Source organism: Hyaloscypha bicolor (genome assembly GCF_002865645.1).
Source record: "Hyaloscypha bicolor E unplaced genomic scaffold K444scaffold_61, whole genome shotgun sequence".
NCBI lineage: Eukaryota > Fungi > Ascomycota > Leotiomycetes > Helotiales > Hyaloscyphaceae > Hyaloscypha > Hyaloscypha bicolor.
In genome coordinates, this window is record NW_020194563.1 from 62,475 (window position 1) to 83,124 (window position 20,650).

The 20,650-nt window shown below is 52.9% G+C and overlaps 3 protein-coding genes across 3 annotated transcripts; 1 reads left to right on the forward strand and 2 right to left on the reverse strand.

The window, feature by feature from the left end:
* Positions 1 to 2,000: 2,000 nt before the first annotated feature.
* K444DRAFT_561175 (BcNRPS9, nonribosomal peptide synthetase) lies at positions 2,001 to 15,811 on the forward strand. Its single transcript, XM_024876926.1, has 2 exons — positions 2,001 to 4,796; positions 4,854 to 15,811. Exons 1-2 carry the CDS (start codon positions 2,166 to 2,168, stop codon positions 15,441 to 15,443), a joined length of 13,221 nt encoding a protein of 4,406 aa, XP_024736969.1. The 5' UTR covers positions 2,001 to 2,165; the 3' UTR covers positions 15,444 to 15,811.
* Positions 15,812 to 16,307: 496 nt separating this feature from the next.
* Positions 16,308 to 17,591, reverse strand: K444DRAFT_663316 (uncharacterized protein; the record flags this gene model as incomplete). The annotated part of the gene is made up of 3 exons (XM_024886817.1): positions 16,308 to 16,921; positions 16,952 to 17,423; positions 17,475 to 17,591. 3 exons carry the CDS (start codon positions 17,589 to 17,591, stop codon positions 16,365 to 16,367), a joined length of 1,146 nt encoding a protein of 381 aa, XP_024736970.1. The 3' UTR covers positions 16,308 to 16,364.
* Positions 17,592 to 18,390: 799 nt separating this feature from the next.
* K444DRAFT_612707 (uncharacterized protein) lies at positions 18,391 to 19,563 on the reverse strand. Its single transcript, XM_024880192.1, has one exon. It carries the CDS (start codon positions 19,462 to 19,464, stop codon positions 18,652 to 18,654), a length of 813 nt encoding a protein of 270 aa, XP_024736971.1. The 5' UTR covers positions 19,465 to 19,563; the 3' UTR covers positions 18,391 to 18,651.
* Between the last annotated feature and the right edge of the window lie 1,087 nt (positions 19,564 to 20,650).

Below are 20,650 nucleotides of genomic sequence, written 5' to 3' on the forward strand. Positions count from 1 at the left end.
CCTTCTCCATGCAAGGTGATCCTTCTACCATACGAAGTAGAGTACACCTGGCCGCACCCTCCCTGGTCCCCTATTCGCACCCTCTATTTGGTGAAGGCTCGCGAAGGATGACTTTGCATGGTAGAATCCTTCTCTATGCAAGGTGATCCTTCTACCATACGAAGTAGAGTATACCTGGCCGCACCCTCCCCTGCCACGGGTATAAAATAGGAGTATTAATAGATATTAGAGTTTTAATAAAATCTAAATAATTACTTGTATAAGTTTATATATAAGAGCTCTAGTTTTGGGATATGGGATAAGTGAGGCGATTATTGCGTACGAGGCAAATAAGTTCCAGGTGCTTAATCGCTAAATTTTCAGGCTCTCTTAAGATCGATACCCCTAATTAATACCCCCTAATTGACACCCCCCAATTGACACCCCCTAATTAACACCCTTAATTAATAACTGGGGAGGTATCGTTTTATATTTTCCCCTTCTACTAGAGGTTAAGAGGAAATACGCATTACTATAAGCCTATAAGACCCTAATTTTTTTTGGGGCTAATTGCGATATAACTAAATTTGTCTGGAAATAATAATAATGAGCCATTAGAGCAGAGAATGTAATACGCGTATTAAGGTGCTAATATATATTAATTTGCACACATTGGTGTATACAAAGTAATGTATACGGGCACCTGCTACCGCTTACTAATTTCGGTTAGTGTGGCCCCCATCGACACCCCTAATCGACACCCGGGGGGGGGGGGGGGGGTCGTTTTACTTTTTCCCGTAGAATCCTTCTCCATGCAAGGTGATCCTTCTACCATACGAAGTAGACAGGTGTACTCTTATTTGTAAGCAGTTGAGGGCCGGCGGTGGCGGCGGCGCGTCTGCTGCGCCTGCTTCATGTAAACTAAGGCCACGTGATAATTCTGGAATCATGTCTGAGGTTTCCGATGCGCATGGAAGATGTGTACCGTACGTTTCACCGCCCCCCCCCCCCTCCCCACCCCTGGGCCCTGTTATAAGTGCACGTTCTTGGCGGACACGCCATCTCCTGTACTAGAAAAGCAGACGAACAATGTACGGATACTACTAGGGATGGCTGACTTTACACTTTACGTAATTTACGTAAGGCTCTTCGACTTTACATTACGAAAGGCTCTTCAGCTCGTGTAATATAGCATAACTTTAAGTATAATTCATCATAAAGAAGGTATAATTTAAGGCACGTGGTCCCAATAGTAGTCCCCAAAGGCCTGAAACTCCAGGTCGTAATACTGATTAGGGAGGCCCTAAAGGCCCTGAAAATCGCCAATATCCCCCCTGGATCTCCTCTGAAGTGTGCCCTGAATTATGCCAGAAACCTCTGGAATAGCTTTAAATATCGACCAGTCTTCGCATACTAAAAATTTTGTCGAAGGCTTCGTATACCTCTGTTTTCTTTCGAGTGTATTGTTGACTATTGGAAGGCATATTAGCTCGTGGAATGGCGATCAATTCCCTGGTGGTGGAGTGTTGATAATGGAGAGTTTCTCAGCTGCGAAGATTCTACCTTACTGCCGGTATACACCGCCTCTAAATTAGGTTAGTGCGTTCCATATTAGGCTAGTACGTCACATGACTGTAATTACACTTGTAAAGTGCTTAGGGCCTGTAATTACGTAAATTACACATCTGATTCCCGCTGTAATGTAAAGTGCCATCCCTAGATACTACACAGTACACAGTACGGTATCAGGCAAAAGTTTATAACCTTGTCAAGTTACTCACATGGCTGACACGGACCACACGGGAAACAGAAGTATCTTTTTTCGCAGCACAAAATGCCCTGTTAATACCCTGGCGACACCCTGGCCACAGTCCCTTGTTAGTGCTCGATACACGCCTTCTACGTAGCCGAAAAACTTACGCCCTAATACCGTAGTAAGTGTGCAAGTGCTCGGCGGGAACAGGCCGCCCGCTTTGTATTGTCACCGGATGAACAAGACGGTCGTATACGCTCAACTGAATTCAAGAACATTCCCAAGGCTCAATACAACCAATAAACCATCTTTGTTTTCTTTGAAAGCTGCTTCTGAGCTGTCCTACGCCTTTTATTCTGTGCACATTTTGGTTGTTGCCATAGTGAGTGACTCTACTAGCGTTGCAGCCGCTTTCAAGCTGTCAAAGCACAAAATGGGCGGTCACAATGGCATCGAAACCTTGCTGTGCAGGGCGGCATCTCATGTCCTGAAAAGGGACGAATCTGAGATTAACGCAGAGAAATCTCTCGTCGAGCAAGGCGGCGATATGCTGTCAGGAGTCTTCTTCGCCGGGCAATGTAGGGAACTCGGTCTCCTCGTCGACATGGCCTATGTCTCGACCATGTCTATGCGTGATCTAGCACGGCAGCTGGTCGAAACTAACCCAGAGTTGCTGCGATCGGGTACTGCGACGGACCACAGATCTGTTTCTGTTCCCCACACACAGCTCCAGAGCCTGTACCGTATCTTCGGGTCGTCGTCACAGGGCTTCACATTGGATGTTGAGGCTCCAATGTCCCTCACTGATGCTACTCAAATGTTGGAGAGGCTGGTGGAGAGACATCCAATTCTCGGAGCTTCCCTGGAGCCCGATCAAAAGGATTCCTATGTCTTGTCAGGCATCACACCTTCCCCCTCGGGAACCTTGGTGCCATATGAATCCGATGAGAAGGCCATCGCTCAGGTGAGAAAGCTGCAAGAGGAGGTTTCAACGTCAAGCCCACTTGTTCTCAGCGTTCTCTTCTTTGGAGAAAGATCCCGGATCAGGAAACTCGGTTTGGTGGCACACACTGCCGCTTTTGACGCTTACTCATGGCATATCCTTCTTCAAGATATCCAGGCCTATCCAGCCCGATCTCATGACTTGAGTACTGAGTCTCACACCTTCTCCGACTGGGTTGAGCGAGTGAATCAGGGAACGGAGAAGGAAATCGAATCTGCTGTCGCGATTGGACCGTCGGTGAATTCAGAGTCGCCGCCGAAAGACCCCTTCCCGCAAGCCGGAGTCGTCCCATCTTGGGTCTTCAGTTTGAGCTTGAAGTTGACGGAAGCACTTCATAGCGAGACATGCCACCGAACATTGCGTACAGAGATTCACGATGTGATATTCGCGTCCTTGGCCTCCTCTTTCGGAGACCAATTACCCGGCCCAGCGAGACATGTCGAGATCAGGGATGGTCGGCCCCATGAGGAGGATGACGCGTGGGACAGTGTGATAGGATGCTTTGATGAGCTTGCTGAGATACCCTATCACTGCACTGGAGACATAGTCGATGCGTGCCGCAGCGCGAAAGATTCGAGACAGCGTTCATTCTTGAGCTCTGTCCACAATGTCTCTCATCACAACAATCTCATCTTTGACACAACTCGGCTCAGGGGGCGGAAGGGCGCCTCATCCAACAACGTAATGCAGTCGACTGACGAAGTGCCCGGGCGCCATGCTGCCGAGGTCGTCGCTCGATCAATAGGCGGGCTCTGCATGACCCCTTTTTGGATGGATACAAAATTGAGCTTCTTGGTCGTTTGCGGTACCGAGTTCGGAGGAGAAACAGATCTCAAGCGCAATTCCGAGAAGTTCGTCAGCCATCTACAAGACATTGTCGCAATATTGCCCAGCCGTCGACCTTTGCCCACGCTCTCCGATTTCCCACATGTATCACTAGACTACCCGTCTCTGGACCGCTTATTTGAGCAAAAGTTGCTTCAGATTACTCAAGATCCTCTTGCAGACATTTACAACATCTACCCGTGCACGCCCATACAGGATAATATGCTCATGGGCAATTCCCTGGATAGTGGGGCATACATGTGTAGCTTTACTGCCAGAGCCTCAACGTCAGGCGCTTTCGCATCCATTGACGCTGCAAAATGGGCTACGTCATGGAGCAGAGTCGTCGAGAAGCACTCGTCCCTCAGGACTGTGTTTGTCGAGAGCGAAAGTCGCCTGGGGCACTTTGACCAAGTCGTGCTCAAGAAAGTGACCCCGCGAATCGACATAATTTCAGGGGTTCTCGAGCCGGTAAAGGCTGAATTTCAACCGTTCGAGGTGCCGCACCATCTGACCATCACCCAGGAAGGCCCTGGACGGTGTCTCATCGTGCTAACTATCTCCCACGCCATCACCGATGGCCACTCTGCCGAAATTCTTCTCGACAACCTGTGTGTCTCTGCTGTCGGACCTGGAGGCACCGGCGAGAAGGCATTCTCCTACGCTGAATACGCGCTCAGCGAGCATCAATCCAGAGAGACCCATGTGTCGGATTACTGGCAGAAGTATCTCTCCAAGACGCAGGCAACACTCCTTCCAGTCACACGAGAGGAGGCTGATTTTCACGACTTCGACACCATGCATTCCACCATGCCCGTCAACGTAGCATCTATGGACCGGCTCTGTCGACGGCATAAGATCAACTTGGCCAGTGTCTGCCAACTTGCCTGGGGCGTCGTGCTGCGCAGTCAACTCGGTGTCGACGACGTGTGCTTCTCATACATCTCCTCCCTGAGAAACAAGCCCTTGAAGGGCATCATGACGGCTGTTGGGCCGCTGATCACCACACTCCTTTGCTCCATGAACTTGGAAGGGGAGACAGACGTGTTGGATGCTATCAGGGCTGTCAACTCTGAGTACGCAGACAGTCTATCCCACGAGGCAGAGTTTTCTAACACCACTTCTCCTCGTCGTTGGAGCAATACCGTCATGTCATTCCGCCGGAGACTTGTTCAGGATGATGGACGTCTTCCAGGCTTGAGTTATAAACTTATCCAAGGCTCCAGCCCTACAAATGTAAGTACGGATCCCTCAGAGAATCCCCAAGCCACAGCAATCTGATACTATCGGCAGTATGATGTTTCTCTTGTCGTTTCGGCGGGCCAAGCAGATTTGGGGTTCGCGCTGGATTACTGGGCCTCTCGGATGGATAGAGACTATGCCCAACGTCTCCTTCAAAACTTCCAGGAGGCACTTCACTCTATCTTCCGAGACATTAGCACCACTGTGTCCAGACTCGAGCTGATCAGCGAAGATCAGAAGCAGCAGATCCTAGAGAGAAACTCTCGTGTTCCCGAGGGTCTGAACCGATGCGTCCATAAGCTGGTCAACGAGCGCATCCAGGAGCAACTATCGGCTGTCGCCATCGACGCTTGGGATGGCAGCTTGACATACGAGGAGTTAGATGACCGCACCTCCCATTTCGCTCAGTATTTAGTGAATATTGGTGTTGGGCCAGAAGTCCCAGTGGGAGTCTGTATGGACAAATCCAAGCTCGTGCCGGTCGCCATGCTCGCCATCTTACGGGCTGGCGGTGCTGTTGTTCCCATCGGGGTGGGAGAACCCATTGCTCGTGTCCAGGCCATTCTTGCCGACTCGTCCCCCGTGGCCGTGATTGGCGATGGGAAACAAGTCAGCCGACTTTCTGGACTGGGCACCCAGCTTCTGAATATAATCGACATTATGGCGGACGAGTCACCAAGTCCATCATCAACAACAACAACAACAACCACAACCACACAAGAGACGCGACCCGAGCCGGAAAACACCGCATGGATCTTTTACACGTCTGGCTCCACTGGAACACCAAAGGGTGTATTGGTAGAGCATCGAGCCCTGGCAACTAGCATGCGTGCCCATGGTATCGCACTGAACCTGTCTCAAGAGGACAGGGTACTCCAGTTTGCGGCGCACACGTTCGACGTGTCCCTATTCGAGTTATTCACCACGCTCATCTATGGAGGCTGTGTCTGTATACCTGATGAGACGAATCGTGTCAACGACCTGGCAGGTTCAGTACTTCGTCTACAGGCAAACGTTCTTTCCCTCACCCCAAGCATGGCATCAACCATCAGACCCGCGGACGCCCCAATGGTTCGAAAACTGATTTTGTTTGGAGAAGAAGTCAGAGCGAGCGTATTAGAGGCCTGGCTCGGAAAGGCAGATATCTTCAATGCCTACGGTCCAACCGAGAGCTCTATATTTGCCAGTGTCAGCAAGCCGCTCCAGAGCGTGGAAGACCTGGCGAATATTGGATTCCCCATGAACGTGAACTTTTGGGTCACCGATCCGCAGAACCCAGGGCGGCTATGTCCTCCAGGAGCTCCGGGCGAGCTATTGATCGAGGGCCCACTGCTGGCCCGAGGATATCTCAACGACGAAGCCAAGACAGCTACTGCTTACGTCCACGATCCAGCATTTGCATCTCTACTAGGGATTGAGCCCGGGAGACGCTTCTACCGAACAGGAGATATTGTACGGCAGAACAGCGATTCCTCTATGAGCTATCTCGGTCGAAGAGACACGCAAATCAAGATTCGCGGCCAACGACTTGATGTATCCGAGGTCGAGCACTGGATTATAAAGTCCCTCGATGGTGTAATCCGGGCCGTCGTTGGCCTTCTACCCGCAGATAAGAAAGACACATTGTCCTCAGGAGGTGCCATCTTGTTTGCTGCCGTTGAATTTTCCAAACACACCGCCTTTGATCCCTTGGGTGATAGAGAGATTCTCCCAGCGTCCGATGAGCTTCGCGAAGGACTCAACCTGCTGCGGAATACATTGCAAGCGAAGCTTCCCTCCTACATGATTCCCACTTTCTACATTCCCTTCAGACGTATACCCCTGACTTCGTCTGCCAAGACGGACCGCAAAATGGTTAGCCGGTTGGTTGGTGAGTTGGACACCGCCGCCCTACAGGAATATGTTTCTGAGGACTCAAGCGACAATGACCAGCCGCTGCTGACGAAGACTGGGCAGAAGCTCAAAGCTCTGTGGGCGGCTGTCCTCGGCGTGAGCAGCTCGTCCATCAGAGCAAGCGACCATTTCCTTTATCGAGGGGGAGACTCTCTCCTAGCTATCAAACTGGTGGAAATGGCTAGACTAGAACACATTCACATGACGGTCAAGGATGTTTTGGGCTTCCCTAGACTTGAAGACCTTGCACGAATTCTCGATGAACGCAACGCAGCTGGCAAGGTTGACTCTGCTCAGGGGGAGGAGGAGCGAAGTGACCCTCCCCCTTTCTCTCTCTGGCAGCCATCCTCGAGCGATAGAGAGGCGGAACTTGCAGACATTGCCATCCAGTGCGGCCTGAGTACCGAAGACATTGAGGATATCTATCCCTGTACCTCATTACAGCAGAGCATGTTGGCTGCCACGCAGCTACGCCCGACGGCGTATCTCGTGCGCCAAACCTACGCTCTCTCGGATTCTATCGATTTCTTGCGCTTCCGAACAATGTGGGACGTCATGGTCCAACAGGCCCCCGTCATGCGAACTCACATGTTACTAGGGCAGCGCTCAGGATCTTTGCAGGTGCTATCGAAGAAGGCTCCCACATGGCAGACCCATGATGACTTGGAGGAGTATGTTGCAGATGACCAAGCACGCGCCATGGCCATTGGTCAGCCGCTCATGCGTTTTGCTTTGGTGCACGAGAAGTCGAATGGTGTCCGTTATTTTGTGTGGACAGCGCATCACTCGGTCTACGATGGCTGGAGCTCCCAGTTAATCTATAAGCGACTGGCGGCTCTTTATCTCCATGACGAGGTGCCTCCTGCGGTCCCCTTCACGAGGTTTATTGCGTACCAGCAACGCATGAAAGAGGTTGATGGAATCGAGACTGCCTCCTACTGGCGCGACCAGCTTGGAGGAGATATCCCGTCAGCCTTCCCTCCTATGCCGTCTTCTTTCTACCAGCCGAAGCCTGCCGCCTTGCTTCGCTCCGAGATAAACACTTCGGTGTTCAATCATTCGAGGTCTGGGTTCTCACTTGCTGACGTCCTGAGGGCTGGTTGGGCCATGAGTCTAGGTCAATACCTAGGCACAAACGATGTGGTCTTCGGAGCGACTCTTTCTGGCCGGAATGCCCCCGTCGCGGAGATCACGGAGCTTATCGCACCCACCATTACTACTGTGCCGGTTCGAGTGCATGTCGATCAGGAAGCAAAGGTTTCTAGCTATCTCGGAACTATACAGTCCCAGGCAGTAGAAATGATACCCTTTGAGCATACGGGATTGGAAGAGATCAGACGCCTTGGTCCCGATCTCCAGCCTGCGACGGATATCAACCATGCTCTTGTTATTGAACCACCATATGCTAGGAATGGAGAGGGAGCCACCGAGGTTCCCGGCTTGGAGCTGGTGGATACCGCCGTGAACGCGTTTGACACATTTGCTCTCACCATTCAGTGCCAACTCCCCAGCCAGCGAGGGGCCTCGATCAAGCTCGAGGCTCGTTTCGACAGTCACGTTGTAAGCGAGGCTCAGGTGGCTGTGCTTCTTCGCCAGTTTGAGCACTGGGTTTCGCAGTTCCTCGACGAGGCGAACCACGAGAGGCAGCTGTGCAGCCTGGAGGAAATCACCTCTACCGATCTAGCCCAAATCAAGAAACAGAATGCTGGGATACCGGTGCGGGACTTGACCTGCCTGCACCACCTGATAAGGGATGTAGTCGAAGAACAGCCAGACTCGCCAGCGGTCTGTGCCTGGGACGGCGACTTTACATACAAAGAACTCTGGGCCAACGCCAGGAGGCTTGCACAGCATCTTTCTAGCCTTGGAGTGGGTCCCGAATCCAGGGTGGCGGTTTGCATGGATAAGTCTAGGTGGACTGTCGTGTCCATCCTGGGTATCCTAGAATCCGGGGGGGTCGTTGTCATGCTGCGCTCGCAGTCCCCATTGGAGCAAGCCAAGGCTCTCGTGGAGGATTGTCAAGCAGCTGTCATGCTGACCAACGCAGGACACACGGATAGGTTCGCCGGCTCGGGGCCTTGTATTGTTGAGGTGAGTGACACTTTGTTAGCCAGCCTCCCGGACCCCATCGTGGGTGGGCCTATATGCCCGGCTCTTACCCCTGATCATCCCGCATGGATTGTGTACACATCCGGAAGCACAGGGTTGCCAAAGGGATGCCTCCTGGTCCATGGCGGTCTTGCCACTAGTCTGCCGGCACACGGAAGAGCGACACGTTGGTCCAAGGAGTCCCGCACCCTCCAATTCGCATCTCATGAGTTTGATGTCACTCTGCAAGAAATCATGACGACTCTCATCTTCAAAGGATGTGTCTGCATTCCCTCGGAAGACCAACGAGTCAACTCGCTTTCACAGGCCATCAGGGACATGAATGTTAACCAGATGGTGCTGACCCCAACCGTGGCATCCATGATCAATCCGGCCGATGTGCCGTCCATAACTCAGCTGCAAGTCGCCGGCGAGCTGATCAAGCCAAGTGTTGTCGAGCGCTGGATTGATCACGCCGAGGTGGTTAACATCTATGGTCCGTCCGAGTGCTCCGTCTACTCGTCCTGCGGCAAGCCGATGCAAAGAATCGAAGATGCGCCCGTTATTGGATACCCGCTGGAGAACTGTAACTTTTGGGTCACTAGCACCACCGACCACAACCGCTTGTGTCCCATTGGCATCCCCGGTGAGCTTCTCATTGAGAACTCCTGGCAGGCCCGGGGCTATGTGAACAATCCAGAGCTGACGGCGCAATACTTCGTGGTTGAGCCCGGATTCATCAAGCAACTTGGTCTAGATGACGCCGGAAGGCGAATGTATCGGACCGGCGATCTTGTTCAGCAGAATCCCAACGGATCCTACACTTACATCGGCCGCATGGGCAGCGAAGTCAAGTTCCGTGGGCACAGAGTTGACCTGGGCCGGATTGAGTACTGGATCGGCAAGCTTCTCGCCGGGGTGCAGACGATTGTTGTCGATCTGGTCGATCTCCAAGCTGGGAAGAAGGCGAATGATCTTGTAGCTGTGATCGACTTCACCGAAGGCTGTGACCTGTTGGACGTTGACCAAACCGAGGAGATTGATGGGGTCACCATTCTTGCCCCTTCCAGCAAGATCCAAAAGGCCCTATGTGGCCTCAGGGACGGGTTGGTAGACAAGCTCCCAAGCTACATGGTGCCGACCGCATTTATGCCCTGGAAGAAGATCCCCTTGACACCATCTGGCAAGACAAATAAAAAGGCTGTGCGTCAGCTGTTGACGAATCTCGAGTCAGGCTCGTCCTTGCTGCAACGCTATCTTGCTAGTGAAGGTATCAAGAAAGGCCCTCAAACCAAGATGGGCAAGCAACTTCAGCAGCTATGGGCTGAGGTCCTCTCCATCGATGCCGACTCTATCGGTTCCCAAGACCACTTTACGCGACTCGGTGGTGATTCCTTGGCGGCCATGAAACTTGTCGCATCGGCTCGACAGGTCGGTCTTCAATTGACCGTTGCGTCCATATTTACGCACCCCATCTTGGAGGAATATACTCGAATCCTGGAAACCGAGCAGGAGGCCGGCCTCGTCAAAGTAGCAGAGGAGGACCCTGCTCCCTTCGAGTTGATGCCGGAGAATCCAAGTAGTCCCGGCGGCTTTGAATCTCGACTGGTAGACTTTGCTGCTCAATGCCGGGTGGCCTCGGACCAGATTACAGATGTATATCCTTGCACCCCTATGCAAGAAGCGCTGTTCGCCATCACGGCAAGACAGCCGACGGCCTACACATATCGCCAAGTATTCCGAGCCAGGGGGGAGGACGTTGACATTGCCAGGTTCCAGGCTGCATGGGAGGCGGTAGCCAGAACACTGCCCATCCTTCGCACTCGAATCGTGCTGGACCGCAACAGTGGCTTTCTACAGACAGTGGTCGACGGGCCCCTAGTATGGCACATTGGTGGCGATCTGGACAGCTACCTTGCCGCGGACAAGGTCGCGGGCTTCAAACCGGGCGAGCCTCTTCTCCGCTGTGCAATTGTCGAGGAGCAGAGCTCAGGGGCCAAGTGCTTTGTCTTGACCACCCACCACAGCATGTTTGACAAATGGAGTATCGGGAAGATACTGAACCGCTACCTCTTACCGGCCTATTATGGACGTGAGATGCCGAAGGCTATCCCGTACCCGAGATTCATTCGCCACGTCCTTGACACCGACTTGGACGCCGCATCGCAATTCTGGACCCAGACGTTGGCAGGTGCTGGTTCCTATACCGATTTCCCCTCGCTTCCTTCTGTTGGCTTCTATGAGCCCAAGCCTACCTCGCTCCTGAAGCAAATAGTCCGTATAGACGGAGTCGCGGGGCTGCAAACGCCCTTCCCCAGTCTCCTCAGGGCAGCATGGGCTTTGACAGTAGCCCAATATGCCGGCGTCGAAGATGTCGTGTTTGCCGTCAATCTTTCAGGCCGCTCGGCGCCTGTGGCAGAAATCACGGAGCTCGCGGCCCCAACGTTTACCACCGCCCCCGTCCGGATTAAAGTACACGGCCTGCAAAGGGTCCGGGACTTCCTGGACAGTGTTCACCGCGAAGGCGTGGAGATGATACCGTTTGAGCACGTTGGACTCCAGAGAATCAAAAGGCTCGTTCCCGCTTTCAACCCGGCTGACCCCAGACACTTGTTCCTCGTACACGCCGCGGCGGATACGGACCTGGACGATCCGTCGCTTGAAATGCCTGGCTTTGAGCAGGTACACCTGACGATGGAGGCGCTCGATGACTACCCGCTCTCAGTCTTGTGCAAGTTGGATGAGCGCAAGGGGGAGGCTGAGGTGGCGGCTCGGTTCGACAGCGCCGTCATCCCCGACGACCAGGTCCAAGCGGTCCTGCGACAATTCGAGCACAACGTCGCCCAGCTTGCTGGAAATGCCGCTTCCGAGGAGCAGACGGTGGGAGATCTTCCTCTGGCCAACTCATACGATCTAGATAGGATTGCCGGTTGGAACCTCACCGGCCAATGGCCCTCCCTTGGCTGTGTTCATGGCCTGGTCATCAAGACCGTTCGAACCAACCCTGACTCTCAAGCCGTCTGCAGCTGGGATGGGGAGCTTACCTATCAGCAGCTTGATGGAGCGGCCAGAAGCCTTGCCCAGCTGCTCATCGCAGAAGGGGGCGTGGGCCCCGAAGTAGCAGTCGGGCTCTTCATGGACAAGTCCCGATGGGCCATGGTGGCTATACTGGCCATTCTATATGCCGGCGGCGCAGTGGTGCCGCTTGGAGTTCAACTGCCGCCGGAGAGAATCAGTGTCATTCTGCAGGACTCGTCTCCAGCCATGGTACTCTGTGACGAGTCCAAGGCAGACAGGTTCCAGTCGCTGGGTTGCAGGAGCGTAACTGTCAATGAAGCAGCACTCGCTGACTTGGCCAAGTCATACGATGGCCGCGATCCTGCTGTTCCCTCGGAATCAGTCCGAGCCGAAGACACGGCTTGGATTATGTACACATCTGGCAGCACAGGAGTTCCCAAGGGTGTGACCCTGGAGCATAGAGGCATATATAACGCCGTCCTGAGCAAGGGCACCGACTTGAACATGGACCCGACTTACCGCATATTCCAATTCGCTGCCTTCACCTTTGATGTCTCTATTAGCGACATTCTCATGGCCTGGACATTTGGGGGAGTCGTATGCTTGCCTTCGGAGGACGATCGGATGAACGATTTGGTCGGGTCCCTGCAGCGACTGAACGGCAACTTTGCACTCCTCACAGCCAGTACGACGGCGCTGATCCCCCCGGCCGAGGTCCCGCAGATGAAGATGCTGGTACTGGGTGGTGAAGCCATCACCCCAGCCTTGATTGAAAAGTGGCTTCTGGGTTCGAATGTCACCCTGGCCAACAGCTACGGCCCGACCGAGTGCTCCATCACAACCACCATGAACCCTGGAGTGACAGACGAGAGCGGTTCATCCGTCATTGGCAGACCCATCCGCGGCACCCAAAACTGGATCGTGGACACTCATAACTACAACCGACTTGTGCCCATTGGCGTAGTGGGAGAGCTTCTTATCGAGGGCCCACAAGTCGCGCGTGGGTATCGCAACGACCCCGTCAAGACCTCGGCGGCGTTTATCACGGATCCCGGCTTCACTGCAGACGTTGGCCCCAGGAAATCGGGACGTCGGATGTATCGCAGTGGCGACCTGGTGCGATACAACGCCGATGGCAACATCACGATTCTGGGGAGAAGCGATTCGCAGATCAAGATCCGCGGCCAGCGGGTTGACCTGGGCGAGATTGAGTCGTGCATTGTGAAACTCATGCCCAAGGTCCGAATGGCCGTGGTAGAGTATCTGCACCTCAGTGACAATCAACGCGCACTCGTTGCCGCCCTTGAGTTCCTCGACGACGACAACAACGACGACGACGTGGCAGGCCATTCGACATGGCTCAAGGAATCTCTGGCTGAGAGACTGCCGGCATACATGGTTCCGAGAGTGTATCTGCAAATAGACAAGATACCGAAGAACGCCTCCGGGAAGACCGACCGCAAAGCCGTCCGCCAGTTTATGATGAGTGAGGGCAACCAGATCGCGGATGCAAAGTCTCGAAGCGCCTCGAAAACTGGAAAGGTCGACACCGACAGGGAGGCCGTCGTGCGTAAGCTATGGGCAGCCGTGCTTGGGGTCGAGGCAGAGACAATCGACCGACATGATAACTTTTTCGACATCGGTGGTGACTCTATTAGCGCCATGAAAGTCGTTGCTACTGCAAGGACGGAGACTCTTGATCTCCGTGTGCTGGACATTTTTGAGAATCCAGTCTTGTTCAAAATGGCAGTTGTCGCCAAAAGTCTGACTAGATCGGCACTTGAAGCGGCTTCACCGCCCCCTTACCGTCCTTTCCAGCTACTCGACGGTGTGGACAACAACAATATCGACGCCTTCCTTGACGAGGTCGTCTGCCCCATCACTGGGACCGGAAAGGAATCGATCCAGGATGTCTTCCCTGCCACTGACGCCGTTGCCTTCAGCGTGGCAGGAGCATTGACCGCGGCCCAGACAGAAGTAAACACCTTTGTCCTTGATACGGATCGCGGCCTCGATCTGGTTCGACTACAGCAAAGCTGCATGCTACTGGCGCAGCATATCGAAGCTTTCCGCACTGCTTTCGCGTTTGATCTTCGCAACGGAAGGCTTCTCCAGATCATATTGAAGTCCTATCAGCACAATGTGCTCGTGGTCAAGGCTGCTGGCTCGCTGGAAGATGCCACCGAGAGCTTATATGAAGGGCACATGTGCCGTCAACCTCTTCGACTCGGCACACCCATGGTGAACATGGCTATTCTTCAACAAGATGAGAGCAAAAAGACCCGCATACTATTGCGCATGTCACATGCTATATACGACGCCATGTCTCTTCCAATCATCCTGGACACCCTCCGCAAATTGTACCATCAACGGGACGCTTATGAGCCGCCCTTATTAGGCTCCTTCGCCCACTACGTCGCAGATCTGAATCGGCAGACAAGTGACACAAGCTACAGCTACTGGCGGAGCTTGCTTGATGGGTCCGCCATGCCCGAGCTCATTCCAGCGACAGAGTCCGACCACCACCAGAGCCCCTTGCGCATGGCCTTTACCAAGGACAAGGTGATATCAGTGCCGAAATCAAAGGGAGAGGGCATTACCACCTCCACCCTCATCAGCTGTGCATGGGCACACGTCCTAGCCCAGTACACGGGGAAGAGCGATGTGGTGTTTGGAGATACCATTTCCGGGAGAAACGTGGTCAACCCGTCTATAAGCAGTACCGTTGTCGGCTGCTGTGCAACCAACGTCCCTATGCGCATCAGGTTTGCTGATAGCTCCGGCCAGCACTCGATCCTTCAACTGTTGAACCAAGTGCGAGATCAGCAGCGGAATCGCATTCCCCATGAAGGTGTCAGTTTCCGTTCAATGATCCGGGAGTGTACGGACTGGTCCCCGGCTAATCGCTTTACCTCCGTCGTCAATCACCGACCAGCCAAGCCAGCGGCCAAGTCAGCCAGCGGACAAATCGGTTTCCAAGTGAGCACCATCACCACTGAAATGAAACCACTCACGACTTGGTACGATCTCGCCGTCGTCTCCCAGGAGAACGATGGCACTGTTGAGATGAGTCTGGGTTACTCGACAAGGGCATTCCACCTGGACACGGCTCAGGCGCTGCTGGAAGATCTTGCCGACACCGTTCACATTCTTTTGAATGCTGGGCCTTCTAAATCTGACCAAATCGCCCTTCTTGGAACAGAGGTGATGCCAAGATCTTCCTTGAATTTCGCCATGTTGCGACCGGTTAGGAGTTCTAAAGAGCAGAGTCCAACCCAAGGCAGATCAAGCAACGCCATGTCCACCGACAAACTCGACGATTCTAGTCTCAGTGTTCTCGATACAATCTGGTTCTCCGTCTTTACTTCAAAACGCACAACAAGCGTGGGAACGTTACCGCCCGATGAGCCTACTCCAGACATGCGTTACCTGCCGCTCTACCGGCTAGGAGGCGACTTTCTCGATGCCGCCCATTTAATTGCCTTGATACAACGCAGGATTAAGACCACCCCCGAGGCGGAGGTGAATGGGGACGCCATTTCAATTTCGCACGCTCAAGTGACAATCGATGATGTTCTTCATCATCCCAGTCTTATGGGATTTGCTAGCGTTTTGAATCAGAAACAACTTCAGTTAATTTAGTGTGCTTTCTTTTGTTATAATAGCAAGTTCCTTCGTCATCTACCAATATAAAGCGAGTTTTAACCGCTTTCCTGCAGTCAACTCACTGATCAAGCAGTTAAGTGGGGTGTTGTGGGGCTTATTAGCTCTATAGTGGCTTCCGCCACTTTTGTGACGGCGGGATCGAGGCAATGGTACAAAGGCTCAAAGATCCAGGAAAATCCCATGTATTGAAAATACTAAGCTAAAGAGAAGAAGGAGAGAGAGAGAGAAGGAAAGGGGATAAAGGAGGGAAATACTAGCTAAAACCACTGAAACGCCGGCTAGCTAGGTGAAACCAGTCATGTGACAGCCACCCCCCTTTGGCCCCCAGCCAGCGCCGTTACAACTTTAATAGACTATAAAATATATAGACTATAAAATATATAGACTATAAAATATATAGACTATAAAATATATAGACTATAAAATATATAGACTATAAAATATATAGACTATAAAATATATAGACTATAAAATATATAGACTATAAAATATATAGACTATAAAATAGACTATAGGTTAAATAAGGTAAGAAAGATACTAGTAGGTTAGCTTATCTTTTTATCTATATAAATAGCTAGGAATAAAATCTTTCTATTTAATTTATTCTAACTTTTATAATATATAAATACTAAAAATCATTACTAGATATTAGTATAGTAACTTTACCTATAAAGCTCTAGAAACTGCCTAAAGTATTCTAATCTTAGGCTGCCGCCTACCCAAAATAGCTGGGCCCTAGCCTAAATTAGAAAAAATTTCCTCCGGATGTCGGGGAGCATGGTCAGCGTGCTCACTTTGTCGATGACGCTGGCCGCGAGCATCGTCAGCTGCGTAACAACAGCCGTCTGCGTCATGTCGGGCAGCGAGACGGTCTGCAGGTCGACCACCGTAAGCAGGTTAGTGAGCGTCTCCGGCAGGAGCGTCTCCACCGCCGTCAGGAACTGCGTCTCGGTGAGCGCAGGCGGTACAAGCGTCTCCAGGTCGAGCGAGGTAAGCTACACAAGTATGCTGCTCGGCTGCACCATGTCGTTCATGGTCGGAAACAGGCTGTACACCAGGGTCTGAGGCTCCAGCGTCTACAGCATGGTCAAGGTGAGCAGCTCCGTGACGATCGGCGCCGCCACCGTCAGCCCGCCCGTCGTCGTCAGCGTCAGAGGGATAGTGAGAGTCGACGCCGAGACGGTGGATGTCGAGGTCACCGTCGATGCGGAGACTGTCGTGGTGCTCGCCAACGATGTTGGTGATGGTGACCGGTGGCAATATCTGGGTCAGTATCTGCTCGACGAGGCTGGTCTGGGTCAGCACTAGCAAGGTAATACTATCAATCTCATTGATAAGATTCGTAACCTCAGACAGCGCCAGCTGTATCGTATTGATCTGTTCCAGAGTCTCGATGATGGGGGGAAGCGTTACCGTGAGTAGACTAGTAACCCCCACGATGTTGGTCAGCATGACTGCAAACAGCTAGATGCTCTCGATCTAACTGATAGCGTCAGTCGCCGTAAGTTGCGGCAACATGACGAGACTAGTCAGTAAAAGGACCTTGTCGAGAGTCACCGCCAGCAACTGCGTGGTGAGGGTCAAGAAGAGGAGATTAGTGATTGTGGCTATGGGCAGCGTGGTCGTTTGTGTGTTGAAGAGGATGTCTGTGACAGTTATAGCCGGCAATGTGTTCGGCAGCGTGTCCTGGAACAACTTAGTGACGATAACCGCCTCCAAGATAGTTTTCTGTGTGGCAAGGAGAGTACTGGTGACGGTGAGGGTGGGCAGGAGTGTAGTGAGATTCAAGCCGACAAATTGCGTGAGGAATACGGACTTGGCTGCTGCTGTCACAGTAAGCACATCTGTCGTAGCTGCTGGTATGATGGTAAAGAGGAAAAAGGAAGAGTGGTCGGCCTGCTTGACCGCCAGCGAGAGCCCTCCATCCATTGCTGTTACTGCCCGGGCACACGCGTCCTATCACCGTGAGCTGTTCGCCGAGAGGGCTATAGTATCTGTAACACTTACATCACTACAGTTGCGGCTAGGACAGATACGCGCCTGCGCATGGTCGAACAAGTCCAACAAGGCTCCCAGTAGCAGGACGGTGGACACCGACAACCGCATTGTAGCCCTCACCTGCATCTCGTGGCTGTGTGTTCGTCTGTGCTCTCTCGGGGGCCAAACTGTGACTCTCTACCGACACAAGACCAGGCACCTGGGGAGAGCAACACCATTCCATAAGCAGAACGCTCTATTATATATGCGGAGCGCCATCCTTGCTGACGCTGACACTGCTTTACCAACTCGTGGGAAAGACGGTTTCAGCCCAGCCAAGCATAATACCGGTCTCGAATTGCACTCCATTTCCATGAACAGAATCATTGCTGATGGGGATTGGTGGTTATGGGAGTTGTTTTTGGAAGTAGTAGTTTGTGAGAAAGTGCAATGCCCCCTTTCCCCACCTTGCAACCCTGACGATCACTGAGCATTGTGGTCTTTCGAACTCGGAATATTTCCCGCCTTGACAAAGCAAGCCACGCAATGAAAAGCAACTCTCAAGATATTGGTGAGCCGTTTCTGGAATGTTCAATAGTGAGCGCCAAATGCAGATTTAGATCGATCTCGGCCCAGGCCACAAGCGGAGACCACCTAAAGTGGTGACACCTGCGACCCGCCTGGACTTTGGCACGAGTTGAAAGGGCTAGGAATGTTGACAGATGGGGTCCTTGGCGAGGATGCCGTCAATTATGGCCTCCGATTCCAACTCCGTTTTACATATTTCCTTTTCGGTGTAAAAGCAATCGCCCTGCACGCGACGACATGCGATAGATGGATGGAACAGCGAGGAAGCCGACCTCATGTCGACATCTCGAGAGAGCACGAGAGGCCGCGTCGACAGTAATGTCTCAAACACGACTGAGGATTCAGACGAAAATGCACCAAGATGATGGCCGAGAATTATAGTATTAAACGGAAACGGCGGTTCGAGATTTGTGGGGATTAAATATGCACACAAGTGTCCGGACACTTGGTGGTAGTTTACCTCCTGTCTTCCCAATTCAGATGTGCAACTACCTAACTGGCACGCAAATCTTAGTACAACAAGCTTCTGAAGAGTAGCAATAATAGTCGATATATAAATATCTTGTTTCTCCTTCAAGAGAGTCTATCGGTGCGTCCCCTCTCCACTCGCCCCCCTCGGCTACTTGGAGACGCTATACAGCCAGACGGAAAGCGCAGCGCCGGCCCCTCCGAGAAGGTAAGGCAGCATGTTGCGCCCGGCCTGGGACAGGATCCTCCCGAATTCACCCATCTTCCGGTGCTGCATCTCGCCACTGTCGTTGACGCGGGGGAATGGCGCATCTGGGATGGGCTTGTCGAGGAAGCGGCACAGCGGCTCCCAGCCCTGGCTTAAGCTGTACTCGAGCCTCCGCTCCGCGGGCACCATCTGGCGGATGCGGCCGTAGTATGCGTCGTAGAAGGCCCTCGCCTTCTCGGTGGTGATGTCGCGGTACGACTGCGTGCCAAAGGCGCCGTTGACCATCTTTGAGACGGCGTCGAACACGCGCGTCCCGGCCGCCCGATAGAGGGCGTGGACCAGCGCCAGGGCGAGCGGGTTGCCCGGGATGTCCTTGGACAGGACGGCGCTCGCGAAGCTGGCCCACCAGGCGTCGAAGTCCCGCTGCACCACCACCACCTTGGCCTCGGGATACGCGCGGATCATCTGCTCGGCGAAGAGCGAGGCCAGGTCGGTGACGACGTCGTAGTTGGGGAACAGCCGGTCCCAGTCGGCGCTGGTGAAGGGCGGGGGCACGGGCTTCCGCGCGCCGGGCACGCTCGGCCACGTAGCCTCGGCCGCCAGCTCCAGCCCCGGGTAGTCATCCCACGAGTCCATCTCGAAGCCGTGATGCGCGCGCAGGCCGAGCATCTCGTAGGCGCGCTTCATTGACAGTGTACCCGTGCGCATGAGGCCCGCATGGATCACAGACAGCGGCCCGTGTCGCTGTTCGGCCATTTTGCGCTTTTGTGCTTTGTGTCTTGTAGTATGCTGGAACTAGTAGAATTTCTACTCTCGGCGGTGGGTCGGTGGGTGGGTGGGTGCCTAGGTAGGGCGCCAGTATTCGGCGACATTAAGAGAAAGTTCTTACTCCGTATACTTATATTAGCAATCTACCTGGCATACTGCTGACCACTTTTTTTAGACCAGGTAGGTACCTATACGGGTGGGGGGCAGGAAGCATGTCAGCTGGTAATCCACTCAATAGTCGCCCGGGCGGATCTCGCTTTTAGCCAATTAAATGCCTTCTTCCTGTATTTACAATGTAACTTGCCCCATAGTAAGCAGCATAACAGTGGGTACCTGCACACCTATGTATGTATGTATATTATTAATTAACGTCCAGGGCTATGGTTGGCCGACCTCCCGAAGGGTATAGGGACGTGCTAAGCTAAGGATTTAATACAAAGTCCTACTAAGAGGAGGTGCCAAAACTACAAGGGGAAAAAGGCCTCCCTTCTCCTGGTAGCCCCGGGTCCCTTATCCCGCGGTGTTTCAGTGCCCTTGTAAACCTTCAAGAAAGCAGTTCGTACTGTAATAGCGTACGATGGTGCAGCTGGTATGTTTTGGCCCCTGTCGACAGGGGGGGTGCAACTTCAACACCAGACAACTCTTGTAATTTTGGACGAAAAATAATTGTAAAAACACGTATATGATCTTTAAGACTAGGTAAATGTAAGGATACATGTTTCTCAGAAATTTTCAATTGTTGTAGTGGCATTGCTAGGAAGAGCTGCGACCCCTGCAAAAAACAGGGGCCAAAACATACCAGCTGTACCTCCGTATGGCCATAAGGACTTGCGAGAGCTAACCTTCCCCGACAGATGGGATGACGCCCCTCTTGTATGCTGCTACCCAAGTCCTCCCACAACCCAGATATCCAAGCCCGACCCCTCCCCTTGTCCTCTCAATACCCTATACTCCTCCTTATATCCGTAGAAATACCGAGTCCTTGGGCCTGCCTCTGCAGGAGGATTCCTCCACCATATAGCTAGTCCGAGAGTGAGTTGAGAGAGTCGGAAAGGCCACGGTGTCCACCTCGATTTCCCTCGCCGTTCCCGTAGATACATCTCCCCCAAGTATATAGTAGATCGAGCGAGAGAGGAAGAATCGGAGTCGATATCGTAATCGTGAGTCTCGTCGA

Excerpts from the sequence above, each read along its gene's own strand:
- K444DRAFT_561175 (XM_024876926.1), top strand. The coding sequence starts at position 2,166 with ATGGGCGGTCACAATGGCATCGAAACCTTGCTGTGCAGGGCGGCATCT. Across the intron at positions 4,797-4,853 it reads AAGGCTCCAGCCCTACAAAT|TATGATGTTTCTCTTGTCGT; the intron begins GTAAGTACGGAT and ends TACTATCGGCAG.
- K444DRAFT_612707 (XM_024880192.1), bottom strand. The coding sequence starts at position 19,464 with ATGGCCGAACAGCGACACGGGCCGCTGTCTGTGATCCATGCGGGCCTC.